General features: G+C 44.9%; 1 protein-coding gene across 1 annotated transcript in view; it reads left to right on the top strand.

Annotated features, from left to right (window-relative positions):
• HTRA1 (HtrA serine peptidase 1) overlaps nt 1-24571 on the top strand; it is a 58385-nt gene that overhangs the window by 14666 nt on the left and 19148 nt on the right. The window contains exons 2-3 of the mRNA XM_059730058.1: nt 18528-18627; nt 18992-19196. Coding sequence (XP_059586041.1) covers nt 18528-18627; nt 18992-19196 — 305 coding nt within the window. The remainder of the gene's footprint in view (nt 1-18527; nt 18628-18991; nt 19197-24571) is intronic.

Genomic DNA, 24571 nt, shown 5'->3' with positions numbered 1-24571 from the left:
CTCATGTTCATCTTGGAGTCAATAATGACTCCAAGTTCCCTTTCCTCCTTTGCTCACAATGGGGGAGCTCCTCAGCTTGCACGTATGCTGTGGATTCCTTCTCCCCAGGTGCAGCACCCTGTATTTATCTACACTGAAGCCCATCCCATTACCGTCCGCCCACTTCTGTAGTCTAAGTCTGATTGCAGCCGCTCCCCACATAGAGCGTGCCTACTTCTCCCCACATTTTGGTGTCATCGGCAAACTTGGACAACGTGTTTTCCACCCCCTTGTCCAAGTGGCTGATGAAGATGTTGAACAGTGTAGGCCCCAGGACTGAACCCTGGGGGACCCCACTGTTCACATCCCGCCAGGTCGAGTACAACCCGTCCACCACTACTCTCTGGGTGCACCCCATCAGCCAATTTTTGACCCAACCAACTGTGTAGGCATCAATGCCACAGTTGCTCAGTTTATTAATGAGAATGGGGTGAGAGACAGTGTCAAAGGCATTCTTAAAGTCCAGAAAGACTGTGTCCATGGTGACATCATCATCCAGGGATTTAGTTACCTGGTCATAAAAGGCCATCAGGTTGGTCTGGCAGGACCTGCCTTTGATGAACCTATGTTGATTTCCCCTGGACATGATTTCTCCTGCTGGCCTCTCACAGATGTGCTCCTTGATAATTTTTTCAAGGATTTTCCCCAAGACCAATGTGAGGCTTATGGGTCTATAGTTTCCTGGGTCCTCCTTTCTCCCTTTCTTATAGATGGGGACCACATTAGCTAGTTTCCAATCTCCGGGCACCTGGCCTGTGGACCACAATTGCTCGTACAGCCGGGCTAGGGGCACAGCAGTGACCCCTGCCAGCTCCCTCAACACCCTTGCATGAAGGGAATCAAGGCCCACAGATTTAAAAACATCTAGCCCTTCCAGAAGATCCCTAACTACTTCTGTGCAGACCTGAGGCCTGAAAGTGCTATCCTCAAGATAGCCCCTACCTGTGGTGGGAGAGCTGTCCTGTTCCCTGTCCAAGAATACAGAGGCAAAGAACTTGTTAAAGATTTTGGCATTCTCGTCTGGTGTAGCCACAAGATTACCGTTTAAGTCTAACAGGGGCCCTACATTACCTGGTGCATGCTTCTACTACTCAGTAGTAGAGCGGGGATGAGAACCCAGGTGTTATGTTTCCCTGACTGGTGCCCGGATTGGCCAGCTGCCTCTCTGCTTTCCATGACGCTGGGAGATGCAGACAGCAAAGTCCCACCGCTCACGCAGGTTTCTAACCTGTGTACAGGACCTCCACCTGACACAGGAGGTACACAGTCCCACTAGGGGGAATGCCATACTGGATCTGGTATTGGCAATGGGAGATGACATGGTAGCGGACCTCCAGATCGGTAGCCATCTGGGGGACAGTGATCACCTAATAATAGAATACACCATAAGACGTCGAGTGGGTAAGGTAACTAGTAGGGTGAAAGTGCTAGACTTTAGGAAAGCTGATTTCAATGAACGCAGGGGATTAGTCAAGGACGCACTGCAGAGTAGGAGATTTGAAGAAATGGAAGCCCAAGAAGGGTGGTTGTGCCTTAAGGAAACGATCCTTCGGGCACAAAGCAAGACGATCCCCGAGCGAGGCAAAAGAGGGAAAGGGGCCAGGAGGCTTCCATGGCTGACCAGAGAAATCCAGGGCAGCCTAAGGGACAAAAGGGGAGCATATAAAAAGTGGAAACAGGGAGAGATCACCAAAGATGAATATACCTCCTCTGCTTGTGCTTGTAGGGAGGCAGTTAGGCGGGCCAAAGCTACCATGGAGCTGAGGATGGCAACCCAAGTAAAAGACAACAAGAAATTGTTTTTTAGATATATAGGGAGTAAAAGGAAGGCCCAGGGAGGAATGGGACCCCTGCTAAATGGGCAGAAACAATTGGTGACAGACAGGGGGGACAAGGCTGAACTCCTCAACGAGTTCTTTGCCTCAGTGTTCCTAAGTGAGGGGCACGACAAGTCTCTCACTGGGGTTGTAGAGAGGCAGCAGCAAGGCGCCAGACTACCATGCGTAGATCCTGAGGTGGTGCAGAGTCACTTGGAAGAACTGGATGCCTTTAAGTCGGCAGGCCTGGATGAGCTCCATCTGAGGGTGCTGAAGGCACTGGCCGACATCATTGCAGAGCCACTGGCAGGAATATTTGAACGCTCGTGGCGCACGGGCCAAGTCCCGGAGGACTGGAAAAGGGCCAACGTGGTCCCCATTTTCAAAAAGGGGAGGAAGGAGGAACCAGGCAACTATAGGCCAGTCAGTCTTACCTCCATCCTTGGCAAAGTCTTTGAAAAAATTATCAAGCCTCACATTTGCGAGAGCCCGGCAGGACAAATTATGCTGAGGGGAAATCGGCACAGGTTCGTGGCAGGCAGATTGTGCCTGACCAATCTAGTTTCTTTTTATGACCAGGTTACGAAATGCCTGGACACAGGAGGAGGGGTGGATGTTGTATACTTAGACTTCAGGAAGGCCTTCGATATGGTATCCCACCCCATACTGGTGAACAAGTTAAGAGGCTGTGACTTGGATGACTACACAGTCCGGTGGGTGGCGAATTGGCTGGAGGGTCGCACCCAGAGAGTCATGGTGGATGGGTCGGTCTCGACCTGGAAGGGTGTGGGCAGTGGGGTCCCGCAGAGTTCGGTCCTTGGACCGATACTCTTTAACGTTTTCATCAGTGACTTGGACAAGGGAGTCAAATGTACTCTGTCCAAGTTTGCAGATGACACAAAGCTATGGGGAGATGTAGACATGCTGGAGGGCAGGGAACAGCTGCAAGCAGATCTGGACAGGTTGGACAAGTGGGCAGAAAACAACAGGATGCAGTTCAACAAGGGGAAATGCAAAGTGCTGCACCTAGGGAGGAAAAATGTCCAGCACACCTACAGCCTAGGGAATGACCTGCTTGGTGGCACGGAAGTGGAAAGGGATCTTGGAGTCCTAGTGGACTCCAAGATGAACATGAGTCGGCAGTGTGACGAAGCCATCAAAAAAGCCAATGGCACTTTATCGTGCATCAGCAGATGCATGACGAATAGGTCCAAGGAGGTGATACTTCCCCTCTATTGGGCGCTGGTCAGACCGCAGTTGGAGTACTGCGTGCAATTCTGGGCGCCGCAATTCAAGAAGGATGCGGATAACCTGGAGAGGGTCCAGAGAAGGGCCACTCGTATGGTCAAGGGCCTGCAGACCAAGCCCTACGAGGAGAGACTAGAGAAACTGGATCTTTTCAGCCTCCGCAAGAGAAGGTTGAGAGGCGACCTTGTGGCTGCCTATAAGTTCATCACGGGGGCACAGAAGGGAATTGGTGAGTATTTATTCACCAAGGTGCCCCCGGGGGTTACAAGAAATAATGGCCACAAGCTAGCAGAGAGCAGATTTAGATTGGACATTAGGAAGAACTTCTTCACAGTTCGAGAGGCCAAGGTCTGGAATGGGCTCCCAAGGGAGGTGGTGCTCTCCCCTACCCTGGGGGTCTTCAAGAGGAGGTTAGATGAGTATCTAGCTGGGGTCATCTAGACCCAGCACTCTTTCCTGCTTATGCAGGCAGTCGGACTCGATGATCTATTGAGGTCCCTTCCGACCCTAACATCTATGAATCTATGACTTTATTTGTTAAATTTGCTAGAGTTTTGGCTGAGAATTTCTGCAGACAATTCATGATTCATTAGTTTTTGCAGCAAGCAGTGCTAGACATGGGAAAGGATGTGATTTGTAGAGGGCACTGTTAAGTAATAAACAATAGTCATCAGTAACCTGATATTGTTGGGCATTTGTGTTATTGAAGGGATGACTAAGAACATACAGTGTATGACATTTCTGTAAAATGGGTTTAGTTGAATGTCTTCTATATTCCTTACTTACCTTTCAGTTTTATGCATGTCCCTGAACTGCTACTGCAGTAAAGTTCAGACTGAATTTACTAGGGCTGTGTGAAGCTTTGGTTGCTGATTCGATTTGTTGGAGATTCAGCCTGATTCAGCGGTTCTCCGAATCTGAATCAAATCTGAATCGAATCAGGAGACCCTTTAGTCTCTCCGAATCGGAACCCTCTGAATCAATTCAGAAAGATTTGGTGATTCAGACATAGATACAACTTTAAATGTAGCAGGCAACTCGTCAACATTGAGATGCTGGGGTGGATGGAGCATCCCACAGGAGCACGGGCGGCTCCCAGCGCGCTTGGCAGCAGACCTGAAAGTGCTTCTGGTCCACTTCCGGGTCCACTGGGAAGTGCGCAGCAGGGACCCCTGCCTGCCCCCCAGCTTGGCGACTGGTGCCTCCTGGGTCTGCGGGGGCACCTGGGGTTGCCCCATGGCTGATTGCCAAGCTGGGGGGTGGGTGGGGGGGCCCTGTGCTCTCCCATGCACTCCTTGGCAAACCTGGAAGTAGACCGGAAGTACTTCCAGTCCACTTCTGGGTTTGCCACCGAGCATGCAGGGAGCACCCCCCTGCTCCTGTGGGACTCTCCATCCCCCCTACCATCACACCATTCATGAGCCATGACTGGTACCTCGAGGTGTGTAGAAAAAACATTTAAAGTTGTGTCTATGGTTGAATCGCTGATTCTCCAAATCAGCATCGAATCTTCAGATTCGGATTCGGCTGAATTGAATTGGGACAGTGATCCAAATCAACAAATTGAATCACTGTCCCCCAATTCTAGCTGGATATGGCTTGTTTTGCACACCCCTAGAAACTACCTTTTATATTTTTTCCCATTATTTTTGCTAGAGGCAGGCAGGGAGGATTAGTCTAAAATTAAAATGGAGAAAGAGTGCAATGTAAGCTCTGAACAAAGTAAAGTAACTTAGATCTATGGATGAAAAGGGCTATATAAGAGGTAATAATATTACAACAATTTATAACACAACTATAAATCTTAGCTTAGTTAAGGACCTACACCATGTACATTATGGGTTATGTTGTTTGTTACCTTCCAGTTTTTGTTATTTCCTTGACTTCTGGTTCTTTTTACCTAAAATTTGAAGAAAATAAGCCTGTCCAAAACAGGGACTGATATTAAATGAAACTTTATAATGTGCCCTTAAAAACTGTATATGACTAAAAAGGGACAATCATGTGAGAACTATTCTTGGTTACACATGGAAGATATGAACTCCCACATCATTGTTACCAAATTGACATTTTAACGGACATTTTATTTATTCTCTGTGTGAGACAGACACAACTGGGAAACCAAACAGGATGATGACCTGACCTGGAAACTTGAAGGGGATGTAAACTGAGTAGGGGTGGAAAAAGTGCTGGAGAACACAATTCCTGACTCATCCATCATAGTCTCAGACTTTCTCAGGGAAGAAAATAACATGCCTGCTTTGGATCCTGCTAGCTAAAGTACTCATAACTTCTGTCTACAGGATCTAAGACAGACCCTTTTCCATAGCTACCTGAATTACACCTCTTAAGGTTTCCGATACAGACAGGATTCTGTCAGTATAACACTTTCCTGTGCCATGTACTTTGCCTTTGTTCTGAATAGCAGCTCTGTGGACTTTTTCTTAGTCTTACATCAGATCTTCCTCTGAACCTAACTTTTTCAGTAAGGAAGAGGGTGAACCTTTGCACATTTAAGATCATTTCTTGTATTTGTTTTTACAAAAGTCCAGTTGCCCTTTCCTGCTCTTTATGGTTACAGTAAGAATCTTTTATTTTCCTGCTGTTTTAGCTGTTTGAAGTCACTACTCTGTAGTTACTTTTCTTTTCCCAGGCCATCCTTTTTTACTTTCATTGATTCATAAATTAACAGGTATAATAGGGATGTTTCCGCTGAGATAACCTTTGGTTTTGAGGGCACACTAATAAACTACACTTTTATATAAAAAAACCCAGAAAATCTTAAGAGTTTTTTTGTAGTAGCTTTATATCAAGTACCCTAAACATTACTTTAGCCTGAAAATAGTTCCTGATCAGAAATGGATGCAGGATTTTAAGAAGGGGTCTGCAGTTGCAGGGACTTCTTCAGGTGGGCTGCACTCACCAGGCACTGTGGCCGCAGCAGCAGCAGCACTGGCCAGGGATGGGCATGTTCCCCATCTGGTGTCTGCTCCTGGGCTGACAGACAACACCCCAGAGGAGCAGCCAGGGAGGGGGAATGCTAGCACCTGCTGCTCACTGCTACCACTGGTGCAGTCCTGGCCTGAGTTGTGTCCCTGAGCAGCCCAACTGGTGTGGGCAGGAGTTTCCCCAGCCCTGCCATGCTTTCTTAGAGGTAGGCAAGGGAGGGGAGGGCAAGAGAGTAGAGATATACTTTTACCCTCTTTGAGACTTAAATCCCTGGATGCTGCTGCTCTGGTGGCATGGTCAAAAAGGAGGGATGTGGTCACACTACTGCACCCCCTCTGGATCCACCCCTGTCCCTGGGGTTAAGTATTATCAACTTAGGGCATGTGTAGACGAGACGGGAGCCCTAAATTGAAGTGGTGGGTTTTAAAAAACACCGCTTCAATTTAGGGCTGATTAAACCCCCATGTCTTGCACCCACCCTGCTGACTTACCTGCCTCTTTGGCGGGGAGGGGAGAGCGAACTGCCGGTGGGCAGAGCAGTTCCTGAGCTGTGCGGGGGGCTAGTGCTTCCCTCCACAGCAGCTGCAGCCCCTGCCCGCAGGCACCTGGCTCGGATGGTCCCGGGAGGCACCACAGCCACGGAGGGAAGCACCAGGCCCCCATGCAGCTCAGGCAGGCAGGCTTCGGGGTGGGGAGGGTGGGAAAGATCAGGCTCGCTGCTTTTCTTGGGCAGAGCCTGCTTTCCCGGGCTGCTGCCAGGCTGCCGGCAGGGCTTCCTGCAGTGCTGTGGAGCTGCATGGAGCCCAGTGCTTCGCTCCACGGCTGTAGGAGTTTTAGTTTGCTGCACCCCAAGTCACGTAAGGCACATTACACCACTGAATTTCCTACAGCGGCTGGAATTAATGCATAATACGCCGCTGAGGTGTGCAAACACCAACACCATTAAAACAGTGCAAAAACATTTAGCCCACTTTAAAGTGTCGTGCACACATGCCTTTAAGCATTGAGAAATTAAATGACTTTTCTACAGTTGCTCAGTGAATCAGTGGCACAGCTGGAATTAGTAGCCTGAGGTCTGGACTTTTATAACCGCTTATTGTAAACTCAGAACGTACTGCCTTCATCTCTGGATGTTGCAACTATTTGACCTTTATCTAGCAATCGATTGCTTAATTTTCAGGATAAGTTAGACAGGAGGATGTTTGCCTGATTCATACAGCATTGATTGTAGTTTGCAGATCAGTATTGGGAACTGTTCCTGTTTGAAAGTACATTAAAATTTTAGTCAGAAGCAAATACCTTTTTTTTGCTTTTTTAAATAATGGTCAATATGAATGCTGAAGGTATTTTATCCTTGGACTTAACATCATTTTATATGTTATAGGTTTGAATATTTGCTGGTCCTGACATTAGAAGTTGGCACATACATGTGCAAATTTATTTTATCCTCACTAAGAACTTAGAGTAAGTCTTGGGACTAACCAAATAAATTCTTCAAAGACTTTTGTGGTTGATTTAATTCCCTCTGGATGTTTGCACATTTTGATTTTGGTTTTATAAATACATAAGAGCATTTCCCACATTGTTTTCTTTATGTTAAGGGGTGTCAAGCATATGGCCTACAAACTGGATATAATCCATGGAGCCTTGTTATCTGGCCCCCAGTGTTACCTCTAGGTCTGAAGTAATCTGGGCTTCCCCCAAGAGCAGGGCCTGGGCGCATGTTGCACACAAAGGAACTACATCACACATAGCACATCCTGGGCATTCCCTGATGCACACTGCAAGCATTGGCACAGAGATTCATCGTGGGGCAGTGAGGGGGTCTGAGATCCATGGGGATGTTGGCCTGATCTGATCTGGAACCCAGCCTTGTGTCACTAATCCAGCCTACAGGGCCAGATGGGATTGACACCCCTGTGTTAACTGATTATTTTTAAATTCTCATTACCCAGGATTGCTCCTTAAGAATTTACATCTTCATACTTCTAATCCTTTTAAGGTCCATTTGAGATGTAGGTGGGCGTTATTTTCTATTTTAGAGTTTGGGCCAGGGAGCTTTGAAGCACAAAGTAGTCAAGTCAGCTCTTTAGCACCCATCAGCAGATCTGTGGAAAACTAGGGTTAGAACACAGAATTTTGTAACCACAAACATGTTGCTTATTTCATCAGCCTCCCAGAAACTAATCAGCTTAACTTCTTAAAGGCATTAACTGAGTTAGTATAATTAAGCTACCTTAAATTTTTGGTTTCAAGGTTTCTCATTTTACAGTAACATCTAAACCTGGCAAAATACAGCCTGCGGGCCAGATTCAGCTCACCAGGCACTTTTGTCCAGCCCATGGCACCTACCAGCAAATTGTACCCCTCCCAGCCCTTCCACCCAGAAGGGTGAGAGCAAGGCCAAACATATTCTAATGCACCTTGCTCCCACCAACCCCCCACACCCATACCCCACCATACACTCACCCACCCACACCCCTCACACCTACACCCCCCCAACAACCATACCTCACCACACACACACACACACACACAGATGCATAAGCACACAAAAAATATACAAGAATAAGAATTTATTTCTGAGTTATTATGCAATAATAACCCCAGTGCTGCCTCTATATACACAAATCATGACAAAAATATTTTTTGTAATAAAATTAAAATATGCCCTAGTAGGTGTTTGACTTTTAGTTTACAATTTTTTTTCCTGGTACTAGGATGGCAACCCCATCTCAAAAGGAGTATTTCCAGGGGACAAGGGGAGAGCCATCTAGTGGCAAAGGTCAGGGGTTAGGGGCAGGACTTCCAGTCCCAAGATGGAGACCAGGAGGTGGGCCAGCCATCAAGGGGTGGGGCTACCCATGCAGCCCTCATGGGGCTACTCATGTGGCCCTCAACAGCTCACCAAAACTTGTTAAGCAGCTCTCCATCCAAAATAATTGCTCACCCCTGATCTAAACCTTGCCTCTAGAGACTTCTGCCTGAGTATTCAGAAGTTGATGCGAGAGCTATTTATCCATTTTTATATGAATTCTCCTTTTTCTATTGCCATCAAACTATTAAGCAGGCTACAGTTAAAGATGCCAGAGTGTATGTATGCTGGGGATGCAAGAGTTTGGAGCCTAATATTTAGGGATCTACTGCGATAGTGCAATTTTCACAGAAACTGTGAATTTGGGCAGGCTCTACAAAAAATGGCAGGCTCCATAATTTTGGCAGACTTGCTGCAACCCCCCTCCTCAAGCTGCAACAAACGCCTCTTCCCCCAATTTCCACCTTATCAGGAAGCAGAGAGTCTTGGAGCACAGGGGGAGGGAGAGAGGGGACAGGGTAGGGCAGGGCTGCTCACAGCAAGAGGTGCAGAGGCTGCAGGCAGCTGCAACCTGCAGCCCCCTGTGCTACTGCTGCAAGCAGCCCCACTCTACCCATCCCTCCTTCCTGCCCCTTCCCACCCCGCATCCTTCTCCCTGCCTCCCCCCGCCCCCCATTTCTTTCAGCAAACCCGCCAAAATCGTGGAGCCTACTTGGGAATGGCCTGAAACTGTGGCTTAATTACCCTGATTAAGGCACCATGGCCAATCAGAGGTGGGGCGGGAGGGCCCTGCCATGCTCAGCCCATGAAAATGGTGGCTAGTCCCAGGATCTGCCTGTGAAATCAGCTGCTTACCTCCTTGAGTTCGGTAGATCCTCTGTTAATATTTGCAGAAGCACGATCACCCATGTAACTTATTCCTTGCAGTAATGAACCCAGGAATTTGCCAAGAAGGAATTGATCCTTGTGTAAATATTATGAGGATGAGAATAGGCAGTATACTCTGCTACAGATTGTGTTTATGCCAAACAAGAAGCTTGACTTTAAATCTTCCATTAATCCTGTAGGGAAATGTTTTATTAAATGAACACTGGATTTGCTTGACTTATTCACTTCAACAGGACGTTTGAAATTTCCCCAGTATTTACTGCCACAAAAATATGTCCCATTTTATGGTTACTATGCAATACGGTGAAATATATCTTCCTACAGATATGTCCTCAGTGAAATCTCCCTTGTTTGTCTGCAGGTGGTAGAGAAATAGCAGTTGGTGTAAGGAACTTATTAGCATAGTCAAGCTGGCACTGTTCGCAGACAACCATCTCAGTATTTCCTCCCTGGGTTTTTGGTCTGTTGGAAAGCAGGTTGTCTGCCTCTTGCTGCTCTTTGGTTGGTTTGTTACTTTTTTTTTTAATGCTGGCACTGCCTTTTTCATTCTTTCTTTTTTATTTTTTTTACTTTTTTTGTGCATTACACAATGTATCCGTTAATAGTAAGTGGAATATTTAGGCTTACTGTTTGATGTAATTTTAAATAGAAGAGGGTAAAAGAGCTTCAAACATCATTTTTTCCCTACTGATTTCCAGAGCATTACGTTCCCTTCACCCGTTTCACTGGAAGCTGCATATATTTACTATGTCTTTTTATTTTCCCCCCAATAGGGTCAGGGCTTTAAAATCTACCTGTCTCACATGAATGGAAATTTGTTCAGATGCCAACTCATTGAGTGCAATTTATTCCAGACTGGGAAATCCCTGTACTATGGGTATATTGTTTTTAAGGTTCTGTGGCTCTGAATCAACAATTCATCCTTTTATTCAAGCAAGTACTAAAGTATGTGCTCATGTCCTAATGATTCAGTTTTATGGGGGGTATATTGATGTCAGTGAGACTTAAGTCTGCATTTAAATTCAGTTGGCACTGCAGTATATTTGCTAAAGAATATATTAGGTATATCTGTTAAGGATGTGTATATAATGTAAAGCAGGGGTGTCAAACTCATCTGGGGCCCTGGGCTGGATATAGACTGTGGGGTACCCATCATGGCTACTGTCATGACACCAGCTGGGGTCTGATGGCCCGTGATCTGGCAGCATCAGCGGGTCCAGCTGTGGTGACAGTTGTGGCCAGCAGTCAAAGGCCCCCAAATTCTGTGGCAGGCCATGCCCCCCACAACTTCCAGTTGCTTAACGGGTCAGATATGGCCTGTGAAATCTCTCTATGTTTAACACTCCAGATGTGAAGGAATTAATACGTTGTCATGAAAAGTGTAAGGCTGCTAGCGCAAAACTGGTTAGACTTGTAGCTTGCAGTCAGACACTCCAGCAGGATGCTCATGATTTTATTTTGTATTCTTTGTAAAGAACTCGTGGAAGATATTCTGATAACTGCAGAATTAACAGGGAAAGACAGATTAACATTAGATCTTTGAAACTGAGCCCCATTTGCTGAGATGACCACCAGGCACTAGCTTGGTGTTAGCTGACCACGGGATCTGCTGCTGAACACACAGATCTTGTGTGGTAACAATGGTTCTGATGAATGAAAAAGCAGAACCTTACAACTCAGCCCTTTCATGGACATGATAATGGTGAACAACGATGCCTAAGCAAAGTTTAAAAAATAATCAGTTTCATTGAAAGCACAAGGGTGTTTGTGGGAGAGGATGTTCTTTGTGTGTATAAAACAGCACTTAAGAAAAAAATAATTAAAAAGACCCCTTCAAACAATATAGCCTGTGTATAGGGCTGCGTGCTGCCTTTATCCTTTATTTTTTTTGGACGCTGATAGCTAAAGCATTCCAGAGAATACCAGTTCTCTTTCACAGTAACTTCCGAGATTTTGAAACTTCTCTTTGTTCAGTTTTTCATCCAGTGCCATAACTGCCATCCTTCCAGAACTGATGAATCTCTCCCATTCTCCCAACAGAAATAACCAGAAAGCCTTCAGATTCAGATGTTTTAATCCACTCTACCAGCAATGTTCCCTCTAAGGTGTAGCGATCTGCTTCAGTCTGTGAGCACGCTGCTTCAGTCCATTCTCGAATTGGTCCCACGCCCCCCTTTTGGAATGCGCCGCTTCGGTCCACCCCACAGTGTAACACAATATAACATCAAAAGATGATTATTTCTTTTACTTAAAGAAATAAACTAAAAACCAATTATTACACTTGGATTCAACTGTAAAACTAATAACCGGAAGTTATCCCCAGGAAGAGTCCAGGCCCCCCCCAATGCGTGCCAGACAGCCAAGTGAGGGCATGTGGGTGGCCCCTGATGGGAAGATAAATGAGCTGTCTTGTTAAACTTCAGGTTTCTGCCCTTTGGGCAAAATGTTTATCTTCATACCCAGCTCTCCCTGAAATCCTGGAGGAAGGATAGGCTTCGAACATGTACTTGGGAAATTCAGGGTTACACCTGTCCCCGTCCTTGCAGGCTTGCCACAGAAACCTTGCCTTAAATGTACACACTGCACCTCTGCCCTCTGTTGCACTCCTGTTGTGACCCCCCCCATCTCCATGCATCTTGACTATTTGAGGGTCTCCTGAAAGCGCCACCGTAAAGTCCAATGCTCCTCAGTCATACAAACAGTGCAACCATGCAGTCTCCCGTGTTCAACTGCCCCACCCCAACAGTCTCTGCACATACTTCTACATTCCCTTGCTGCAGCCTTTGAAAGTGGCATGCCACCATGTGTGTCCCACCGCTGGGCAGACCAGGCAGTGAAGAGGCACATGGTGTCGGGCCTCGGGGCGAAGCTGGTGCAAAGGGGCTGGGGAGTGGAGCAGTTCCCCTGAGCCGGTGGAGCCCACGCAGTGCCCGGCTCTGCCCGAGTCCCAGTCCCCGCTGCCACCTTGCCTCGGGGAGGAGCCGCTGCCTGCCCCGCGCTGCTCTCCCTCCCCGTGGGGGTGCCAGTGTGGTGAGGACTGGAGTTGAGCGGAGTGGTCCCCATGCAGCCGAGGTAACTCACCACCGGGAAGTGTCCTGTGCCAGCCCCAATGCCTCCACCCTGAGCCACGCTCTGGGGACAGCGTCTAAAGCTTCCAGGAAGCCTCAGCCCTGCTCTTCTCTGGGAAGGTGCATGGCATTAAAAAGCTAGTGCCTAGAAAGATTTTTTTATTGTGTGCAGCTGCGCACGTGCGCAGCTTAGAGGGAACCTTGTCTACCAGTAATGTTGGCTAGACTCTTCTTTGTGTTTCCTGGATTAGAATCCATACTTTCCACATTTAATATCAGCACACTGTTGTTACTCTGTGCTGCAAAACGCAAAACTTGAAGGTGAGTCGAACCTCGAATCCAATTTGGAACTTTCCAGCTCCTAAGTGGCCGAGAACTGCACTAACAGGGACTGCACTAATGTGAACTTGGGGCTGGGGCCTGGGCTCTTCCTGGCAGGGGCTGTGCTGGTAATGCTTGGGGTGGTGATGCTGGGATGGGGCTATGGCGAATTTTGGGGTGGCTGTAACCCCTTCCCAGTGCCACTGCCACCCACCCTGAACACAGCCTCGCCCAGCCCCCACTGGGAAGAGCCTGGTGCAGCCCCAGCCCCAACCTGCAACGGTAGCCACCCTGCCCTGTGCATAGATCCAGGGGCACACACCGCCCCCATGCCCCCTTGGGGTGTATACAGTGGCAGGAACTGTGCCCCCCAGACGAGCCGCAGCTCTGTCTCTTGCCCTGCTGTGTCCCAGCTGAGCAATGCCTGCCCGAGGCCCAGCGCCACTCCTCCCTCACCGCAGGGGCCTTGATTTGCCCCCCTACAGTTCTTCCCTCCCTCCTCCCCTTCCACCACAACAGACTTACCAGCTGCACACAGCTCTCCAAGCTGCCAGGCTGTGCTTCTCACCACCTACGTGCTGCGCTGTGGTTGCGTGCATGCACAGGCATTTATCAGCCAAATTATCAGCCACATCAGGCTGATTTCCAATACGGTCAATTTTCTTTATATCAGTGCCAGTCCGATATCGGACCGATGTATCGATGCATCTCTAGCAGGGATGTTGTAGCATAACATGAAGTCTGACATACATTTGAAAGTGTAGGAAGAAGATCAGGAGTAGTGATTTCAGGTATGAGTTTGCCAACTGCCTAGCTAACACCAGATGGAATCAGAATTCCTACATTTAAACCTCTCCTGCAGTGTGGGGATGGAGTTTATTTTCCAGTTAAAATGTGCCTGAAAATATATGAGCACAAGTTTTCTCATGAGATTTTGGTCCAGGCTGAGAGCCCACAAAAGCAGCCAAAAAAAGATTTTCATCACTCAGTACAATTAGGGTGAATAATTTCCAAAGTTTCTCTTCTATTTTGGCTAACAAAAACAGCAAAGCCTTTAAAACCCTGGTATTGCTCTAATTTATGCCTAAACTTAAGTCAGATCTAGATCTGTATTTGTTTTGGGGGGTTTTTTTGGCTTGTTTCTTTTAAGGCAGGCTGCCATTGACATCCTTGTCCACTGTAACTCATCTAGATTTTCCCATGTCTTCCTATTCTTTCAGTGAAGTACCTTGTCCTCTAATGACTGAACATAGCCATGCTCCTGACAGCTGTTAGAGACTTTCTTTTAACTCGTGATGATGTTTGATGCACATCTTTGAATTTCTTTGATTGCCTCAGGAAACTTATGTTGTAACTCATTAGTGGTTTTATTAGTTGGTCATTAATCATCATAATTAACTTACAAGGATGATCATCAGGAACTTCGTTGTTAATAAAGTCTCACAAAACACTCCCACGGGAACATTGGGCAGTGTGGAGCACATTTCAGTAGCAGTACTATGAAACACAAATAATCAGTTTTTGTTATACTCAGTGAAAAGCATGATCTGTATAGACCTGAAACCTCCTCTGGAACAGTGGTCTTGTTTAGGCCCAGGTCTCAATTTTGGACATTCTCATAAAAATATTGACAAGGATGAAAAAAACAACTGAGGTACAACAGTGAAGCAATATAGACAAAGAGAAAGTTTATCAACATGGAACCAGTACATTTTAATTTTAACAATGAAGAGAGATGGACAGAGATGGAAATTGAATAGCTATTTATATGATTTTATTCACACCTCAATTTCATGTTGGGTTCCTTAAAAGGCAGGAAGAGATTTGAGCTTAAAGATGGATACATTTCAGGAAAAGGACCTAAGTACAGTGAAAACTACCATTTAAGGCCTTTCTGTGTTGCCTTCTGCTTTGGTAGGTTGGAAGTAGTGAGAAAAAATAGGTAAGGTACCAGTATTGTGTGCCTTCCTCCACATTTGGAGATGTTATCCTTAGTCAAAACTTTAGATTTGCTTTAATAGTCCTAGGATAGTCCCGTAAACTGACAAAATATGCTAAAATTGTGTAGCTTACAGCAGCACCTTTTATTTGAATATGGATAATGGTCATGCTTCCAAATAAGAGATCTTGCACAAAGCACATTGTACTTGCAATTAATTCCTAACCTAAGAATTTCTAGTGGGCACTAGAACTAGCGTTTGAAACTTGGAGAAAAATGAAACATGAAATTTTGCCCTCATTATTATTTACATATACACCCCCATTTTCTGCAATTGTTAGAACTGACTGGAAACTACCTTTTAAACACTTAATTGTGAACAGGAATCCAGGTTTTCTGTTTCCCACGGAAAAACAGAAAAAACATGTATTTCCCCTTCTAATTGGGAAAAATGCAGATTTCTCACCATAATGGAGAAACATGTAGATTTTCCACTTTTGCAAAGAGTTCTCTGCAGGCTGGCAGAGGCCCAGGCTGCAAGGGGCTGGGGGGAGCGGGAGGAGGATGGTTAGGCAGGGGGTGCCATGTGCATGTGCGCGCTCACACATGCACATGGCCACCAGGCAGCCTGGAGAGCAGCTTCTGTAGGTAAGCTGGGGCAGGGGGGCGGGTATTGAGGTCCCCATAGTTAGGGAGTGAGTTGGGCAGGACTGGGGCTGCTGCTCAGCCAGGAGGTGTGTACAACTTGGGGCCTGGGGATGGAGCCATGGGCGGCTCATCTGGGGTTGGGGCTGGGTCCCTGCTGCTATGTGCACTCCTGGTGGGGGCATGCAGGGGGCACGGGTGCTGCTGTAGGGTGGCAGGGGCCTGCAGATCTGAGTTCCTGGTCCCGTAGCCCTGGCAGCTGGGGGCCCCTTCTGGCAGGACTGTGGATGGGGAGTGAGGGGCACCACCAGGGTGGTGGGGGGGAGGGGGGCGGGTGTGGGTAGGGAGTGAGACACCTGTAGGGGGGCTATAGTTGGGGAGCGAGGGGTACCTTCAGGACTGGGGGGCTGTGGCTTGGGAGTGAGGGGCCTGAACCTGTGTCCTGGTGAGTGAAGGGGGCAAGGAGATCTCTGATTGTTCGTGATAAACCCAAAGTCAAATACCAAAATGTATAGGTATTTACCATTTATTTTATTATAGTACTTGAAGCACTGGTAGGCTTCCAAATTGCTTTAAAATAGTAAATATATCAATAAAACATTGTGTTCAATTGTGGCATTTCATTTTAATCACAGATTTGGGGTTTTTTAATCTGAGAGTTTGTTTTAATCAAAGAATTTGCCATTTTTAAACAGAGAAAACATGACTGGGATCCCTGGTCATGAACAACCACTTATGTAGGATTTGTATTATGAGAGATGAGGCAATCTGAATTCTACATATAGGTCTTTGAGACACCACACTAGGTTTAGCCTGTATTTACTGTTTATGCAGAAGTTGTACTTGGGTTCAATGCTACTGTTATAGGAAATGATAGATATATACGCATTCACATGAGAAGCAATCTCAAATGTATGGGTTTCCCCCTAAAATGTTGCTAGTACAGCTATTTTTGGGGTAGAACCGCAGAGGCAATATACACTAAAAATGTTGATTGTTGCTATGTAATGCTTCTGCAGTTGTATAACAGTCTTCAAAAAGACCACTGGCACTGAGAAGCACTAAATGTATATGCAAGAGGGACCCTATTTACCACTTACTGGTCTCTGTTTCTTAAGTTTTTCTTTCAGTACAAACAAATTTTTGCTCCTCTTTCTCCTAATCTTTTACTGCTTTAAAATATTTTTAATGGGGTGTCAAGTCCTGTTGTTTGAGGATTTACTGTAAACAGTTGTCAGTGAAATCTTTCTAGAGGCAATACTCTGGTTGTTTAAAAGAAAAAAAAAGAAAAAAAACAAAACACAGGTATGTTTTCCATTAAACATGCAGTAGTTCAATTGCTATTGCAAAACCATGTTATACAACACAAGAATTTCTAATACATAAGAGGAAAGGCAGGGCTGTAGCAGTGTTATTTAGGTTAGTATGCCATGAATCACTTTTATTACCTAACATTTTTCAGGCACAATATGAACTTAGTTTTGGCCTCACGATTATGCCAGCCAGACTGCACATTCAGCGTGTGACGTTTATTGGGCAAATAACATCTCAGTTCTCATGCTGAGTCTCCAAAACAGCTCTAATATGTCCGTTAGAAGAGCTTTATGTATAGCAGATTTGTAGTTCTGTGAGCACTTAATATATCGAATAAGCACGACATAAATCCTCATATGATACATTAGTTATGCATCTTTTTGCCCAACTCTAATGACAATCCAAAATAAAGTTAAAGAACCTGGTGCACTTGAGTAGCAAAGAAGGTGTTAACTAGTTTCCATGCCAATATACTCATTCAGTAAAAAAGACTCAGATTGTCAAACTTGTTGCATGCTGTAACTGCAGTTGAGTACCTAGTTACTGCTTCTGTATGTGTTCAGTCAATAATTTGCTTTTTAAAAGCACTTGGGAGGCTTCAAATATTACGGTAGTGAAAAAGAGGGGTAATTAGAGTTATATGAATAATTGGCCACAATGCTGTCAAAGGACTAACACCCTTGCAATGCACTGCAGATTAGATTGTGGATGATAAAAAATTCAACCTGCTTTTTGGGATCACTCTGATTTTAGTCCTGAATTTTAAAGAGCAAGATGTGATAAAATTCCTGAAATGAGTCAGAACACTACCTCTGTATCTATCTATATGATCCTACAGCACATTGGACACATACTGTCACAGATACTTAAGTACCATAAAACCACACTTTTATTGTGTGATGAGACAAATGATAACAGCGTGAAGAAACAAAAGTAGTGGAAAGTTAATTTTTTTATGCAAAAAGTAGAAAACTTTCAAATTAGCATGCCTGAAACCAATGTGGCTCTGTGTGGTTGGTACAGGTATTCAACATGAGGCATTATATTAGTCCTCCCAACAACCATGCTCCCAGCTCATGGAAGGTCAGATATGCCTGACCTTTAAAAATTGGAATAACTCTCTTACATGGGTCTGCCTTTTATTCTAGTGGAGAAATATTGTGTGTGTATATGTGGGTGGTTTGTTTTTTTTACACAAAATGTACATGGCATAAAGGTAAGTGAGGACAAACAAAAACTCATAAATATAAAATACATTGCCTAAAGAAATGCAGCAGGGAAGTGACTGAAATGAAACTAAACCCACATTTCCTGAGCCCTAGTCTCATGCTCTAGCTGTTGTACTGCACTTCTGCTCATACAGGTACTTTCTGGAAAACGGGATCTACTTCAAAATGTTGTTTTGTTTTTTTAATTCAAGTGTTTTACAGTGATCCTTGTCTTGTCATTTGAAGATCTGGAAAGTTTTCTGTTTTCCTTTTCAGGACAGGAAGACCCCAACAGTCTGAGGCACAAATACAACTTCATTGCAGATGTGGTAGAGAAGATAGCCCCTGCTGTGGTACACATCGAATTGTTTCGCAAGTAAAGATGTCCAGATTCAACTTTATATTCCTGTAGATCACATGGCTTAAGTCTGCCAGAATAAGTTATGAGATATACTGGTATAGGTTATAAGAAAGCTGCTGGTAAATATTTATCACCCTGACACTCTTAAGTAAATGAGTATGTATTAAGTTGTCTAGTTCTGGCACAATTTTTTGTACTTAATCTTATGACATAAAATGTAAATTGATGCTATTTAAAAATTATACTAAATTTTCTAAAATATGTAAATATGTCGCATGCTTCTTGGCTTTGGTAATGGGGACAAGAAACACATAATTTGTTATCTCTGAACAGTCTACATTTTCTGCAAACTTAAATGTTTCTTTCCCATATCTTCTAGACTTCCTTTTACTAAGAGGGAAGTTCCTGTTGCCAGTGGTTCAGGGTTCGTTGTCTCAGAGGATGGACTAATAGTGACAAATGCCCATGTAGTTACCAATAAACATAGAGTAAAAGTGGAGCTGAAGAATGGTGCAACATATGAAGCTAAAATTAAAGATGTTGATGAAAAAGCAGATATTGCACTCATTAAAATAGATGCTCAGGTGAGTTGGGGAACCAAAGCATTTTTTTTTCCTCATGCTAAACTGTTCTTTGTAAAGTTCTTGTTAATTGTAAATTTTTAAAGGTCGCTTAATTTTATAGGTCAGAGATGCTCAACCCCCAGCCCTTGGGCCCAGTGCTCCTCATGGATCGGGAAATTCGGCAGCAGGGAGTGGTGGTAGTTAATACTGCCACTGCTCCCTGCTGCCAAAATCCTCAACCCCTCATGGCCAATTAGAGCCCTACCACCCTTGGCAGGGCCTGATGGGCACTGGGCCATACCCTCTTCTCCCCACAGGGCTGGGCCGGCCCCCCTTCTTCCTGTGGGGATGGACCACGGCCCCTTCCCCTGTGCATCTGCTTCATGGCTAGGCCACGTCTCCTTCCCCCCATGGGGCTGGGCCATGCCCCATTCCACTCTGCCCAGTTATGTTGGGGCTGGTCACACCTCCTTCCCCCACCAGGTTGGATTGGGGCTGGGCCATGCTCTGCCCCTCCCTGCAAGGCCAGTTTGGGGCCAAGCCAAGCCCCCTTCTCCCATGCAGCTGGATTGGGGCTTGATTGTGGTTCCCCCCCCCCCAACACACACACACACACACACACACACACACACACACACAGCCAGAGGGACCCTGCAGTGCCTCCTCTGGGCACTGGATTGGGACCACTAGCCAGATCTGGCCCATAGAGGGTTCCAGCCCTGTCCATTCGACTCTCGCTGGTCAAAAAGGTTGAGCACCACTGGCATAGATCATAAGGTATGTATGTAATCTGATAAATTTGTGTACATTTTTAAATGCTAAAGTTGTAATAAATATTGGAAGTTATTATTTGCATGCATTACTTTTTCTGCAACTAATAAAAATAAATACATTTGTGGTTTGTGTAGACTTCCCAAAGGAAAAGTATATCCTGGATATAAAATGTCCAGGCTAATTTAACCCTCTAGCTGTAAGATGAAGTTTTGTCTTGTGGTTACTGCAAAAATGTCTTTGCAAAAATGGGTCATCTCCTGTTTCTCCTCCATTAGATCTTGGGAACCTTTACATTATGTTTACCTTTTTTTTATTCTTGTGGACCCTTTTTGATGAATGGTGGCCTGTAAATACAAGGGGGTAGACTCAATGTCTTGGGAGGCCCTTTCCTATCCTATATTGAACTTCATTATGTTATGTAAGTGTTATTGGAGGCAAGCAATTACCTGCAATCCTTCTTAGACTAGTTTTACTTGCTTGGTCTTTTTAAGTGACCACCATGGAATCAATATAAGAACATTTACCTCAATTCAGGGTTGGGGGGGAAGGGGGAGGAAATTTAAACGTTCAGGTAGACAGGTAAGCAGGCTTTAACTGAAACAACATGGATAAAAATGTATACATCTTCCTGTGGATTTTAGTTCAAATCTATTTTCTGTTGGATTCAAGGGATTTCATTTATAAATAAGATACCAGTTAAATCTCAACTCGTGTATTGCTCATGTAGTGCACTGTTACTACCAGTCTTTGCTATCCGTATCATTTAAAGGCCTCTTTTTCTTTTTTCTTACCAGCAACAGGACTGCAAGTTCCTCATTTCATCCCAAACTTTCTTCCCTAGGTCTTCCCTGACTCTTAATGAAACTGTATTATATTCTATAATCTCACTGTGTAATATAAAATGTTGACATGGTTTTACTTTATTCTTGCAGATACTGCTTGTTATGTCATATGCATGGTATGAGTTCTGCATTGATTTGATGATTTATATAGCTAACCAGTACCAGGCAGGCAATAACTTCGACCTTCCAGGTCGAAACCGACCTGCCACCACGACTCTCTGGGTGCGACCCTCTAGCCAATTCACCACCCACCGGACTGTGTAGTCATCCAAGTCACAGCCTCTTAACTTGTTCACCAGTATGGGGTGGGATACCATATCGAAGGCCTTCCTGAAGTCTAAATATACGACATCCACCCCTCCTCCTGTGTCCAGGCGTTTCGTAACCTGGTCATAGAAAGAGACTAGATTGGTCAGGCACGATCTGCCCGCCACGAACCCGTGCTGGTTTCCCCTCAGCATAATTTGTCCTGCTGGGCTCTCGCAAATGTGAGCCTTGATAATTTTTTCAAAGACTTTGCCAAGGATGGAGGTGAGACTGACTGGCCTATAGTTCCCCGGGTCCTCCTTCCTCCCCTTCTTGAAAATGGGGACCACATTGGCCCTTTTCCAGTCCTCCGGGACTTGGCCCGTGCGCCACGAGCATTCAAATATTCCTGCCAGTGGCTGTGCAATGATGTCGGCTGGTGCCTTCAGCGCCCTCAGATGGAGCTCATCCGGGCCTGCCGACTTAAAGGCATCCAGTTCTTCCAAGTGACTCTGCACCACCTCAGGATCTACGTATGGAAGTCTGGCGCCTTGCTGCTGCCTCTCTACAACCCCAGTGAGAGACTTGTCGTGCCCCTCGCTTAGGAACACTGAGGCAAAGAACTCATTGAGGAGTTCAGCCTTGTCCCCCCTGTCCATCACCAATTGTTTCTGCCCATTTAGCAGGGGTCCTATTCCTCCCTGGGCCTTCCTTTTACTCCCCATATATCTAAAAAAACAATTTCTTGTTGTCCTTTACTTGGGATGCCATCCTCAGCTCCATGGTAGCTTTGGCCCATCTAACTGCCTCCCTACAAGCACGAGTAGAGGAGGTATATTCGTCTTTGGTGATCTCTCCCTGTTTCCACTTTTTATGTGCTCCCCTTTTGGCCCTGAGGCTGCCCTGGATTTCTGTGGTCAGCCAAGGAAGCCTCCTGGCCCCTTTCCCTCTTTTACCTCGCATGGGGATCGTCTCGCTTTGTGCCCGAAGGATCGTTTCCTTAAAGCACAGCCACCCTTCTTGGGTTCCCATCACTTCAAAACTCCTACTCTGCAGTGTGTCCTTGACTAATCGCCTGAGAGTGTTTAGAGAGTGTTGAGATTTGTTTCTGCAGAGCATTTGTTGGTGGCCCACAGAGAACTAGCTGGCTGGCTCTCATCTCCAGCTGCCCCCACATTTCTCTAGGCTCCTTGTGAGCGAGAAGTGCATGGAGGTCTGTAGCAGCAGCTGGAATTGAGGAGGAGGGAGCCAATCTAACTGACTGTGCAACAGCAGCCTCTGGCACAAGTTTCTTGAGTTTTTGTTCCTTGGTGTCAGCAAATTCAGACAGATAAGTATATGTGCCAGCTAAGTTTCTGCGTTCTTTGAGGGGTTTTATACATTGCCTTTTTGAAAAGGGAAAAAGAAAATGAAGTGTGTAAAATGTTCCTATACAATGGGGAGCGCAATCATTCTGGTTACATGCTGTGGTTATTATAGATGGGCTAGAATTGTTAGTCAACAATTTATTCCACCAATTTCATTTTTTTAATGTTCGAACACATTAATTGCCTTGAAATTATTTACAATTTTCTTCAGCAAGCAGTTGTCAGTTAGCTGGCCATTTTGCAAATGTTTGCATTTTTCCATTCCAAATTCGTTGTAGATCAGGCACAATGTTATATGGCTATGCTACTACTACGTAGCAACTTGTTACCTAGTGAATCAATATAACATTCACAGTATGCTGCTTAGTTGCATCATTTGCATGGTATGAGTTCTGCATTGATTCCATGTTTTATGTAGCTAACCAGTACCAGGCAAACTTCCATGATTTGCAGTCTGATTAAAATTCATATATTCAGCTGCAAGCTCTTTAGACTGTCCTTACCTAATTGTGCTTAAAGCTGGTAGGGAAATTTTTGACAAAGCAGACTTTCTTTGGAAAACATTTTGTCTTTTGAATTCAGACTTCCTCTGGGAAGGGGTCAGTTTAATTGGTGAGGTTGCTAAAGTCCAGGATAGATGTTAATTTTTCCCTGGAAAGCAGTGAGATTCACCCCCAACTCTCAGATTATGCAGTTGCCCTATGGTAAGGGCTCTCATCTCATGTAGGAGACTCAGGATCAATTCCTGGTTTTGAATTGGAGAGAACAGGGATTTGAATCTGTTTTTCATGTCACAGCTGAATGTCTGAAAAAGAACAATTTACTGTTCTCAGAGATTTATTATTCCGTGTGTGAGTGAGAGAGATTGTATTTTTCCATGAAAAACTGAAAATTTGGAACTTTGACATTTTTGCAGAAACCCATTTCTCTCTTAGATTTAATTACCGTACTTTTTTGCTTTGTATAACTTGTGTCTCTACCGTATCTTAATTGTGTTTGGGGCCTCAAGGCACTAGTATTTCTACCAGAAGTAGTAATAAACTTGCATTTAGTGAATACTGCAGCTAAAAAAAATCATTCTTCATGTGAAACTGCTTCAATGTGCATTCATGTGGAAATAAAAAGAGAATGGATACTGTCTCCTGAAAATTCAGTTTATTGTTTGAACAGTCACTGCTGATTTTACTGTACATGCCTTCAGCTTGATTGTTTAGGCATCCTTTTTATATTTAAATGCCACATAGACTTTTAGATCCATAAAAGCAATTTAAAATACAAATTGGCTTAGTCAACTTTATTTAAATTTAAGCTGAGTTCTTGGTTTAAAAACTTTGATGTGATTGAACAAAATCCTTTAAAATCCTGGTGCAAGGAGGAAAGGGCTATCAAGCAGTTTTATTTCTGAAGCAGGAAGCAAATTCACTTCCTTTAGAGAAATTAGTTGAAGATGTCATTAAAGACAAAGAACAATTTCTCATGTTTGGTGCAAGCATTTTAAGGGAAGATCTGAAAAGACGCAAATATGCCTGTGTGCTGGAAGACATGAAGTTATGAAGTATGAGTCTAGACTGCCCCTCAGTGTCCCTAAAGCAGTTCTTGCAGGGGCGTGCATACTATTTTCCTCTCAGCTATGGTCTACTGGCTGAGGACAGGCTGCTTGAAGTAATTCGGCTTTTCTGAATGGAATTGGAAATTAAATAAGAGATTAAATTGTAGGCATCAGTAGAACGAACTGGTTTCCACTGACCCACCCTCCTGTTCCACTGAAAAGAACTTTTAAGTCCATGAAAAATAGCACGTGCCGGGAAGAGGAGCATAATCGTTTATTTGTTGCAGTTCAGAGACGAGAACCCTTGCATTTCATAAGAATTTCTGTGATTAAATGCAGTACATTGGGAAAGTATGAAAGCAGGCAGTAGTGTCAGAGACAATCCCAGAAAACCCCCTGACCATATAATTATATAATATTTAAGAAGATATTTCTGAACACAGATAATGGTTATTCTGGGAAGGAGTCCTGGAAAATAGTACTGCTGGAAAAGATGTAAGGGCTATAAGAGGCAGTCTTGATCCAATGATACAGTGTGATTATCCTCTGGGCTGCAAAGTCAGAGATCAATTCAAAGACCAGTGAAGTGGTAGTTCATCCCATGTGCACTGATGATAG

Source organism: Alligator mississippiensis, chromosome 6 (genome assembly GCF_030867095.1).
Source record: "Alligator mississippiensis isolate rAllMis1 chromosome 6, rAllMis1, whole genome shotgun sequence".
Lineage (NCBI taxonomy): Eukaryota > Metazoa > Chordata > Crocodylia > Alligatoridae > Alligator > Alligator mississippiensis.
This window is presented reverse-complemented; position numbering and strand designations above follow the sequence as displayed.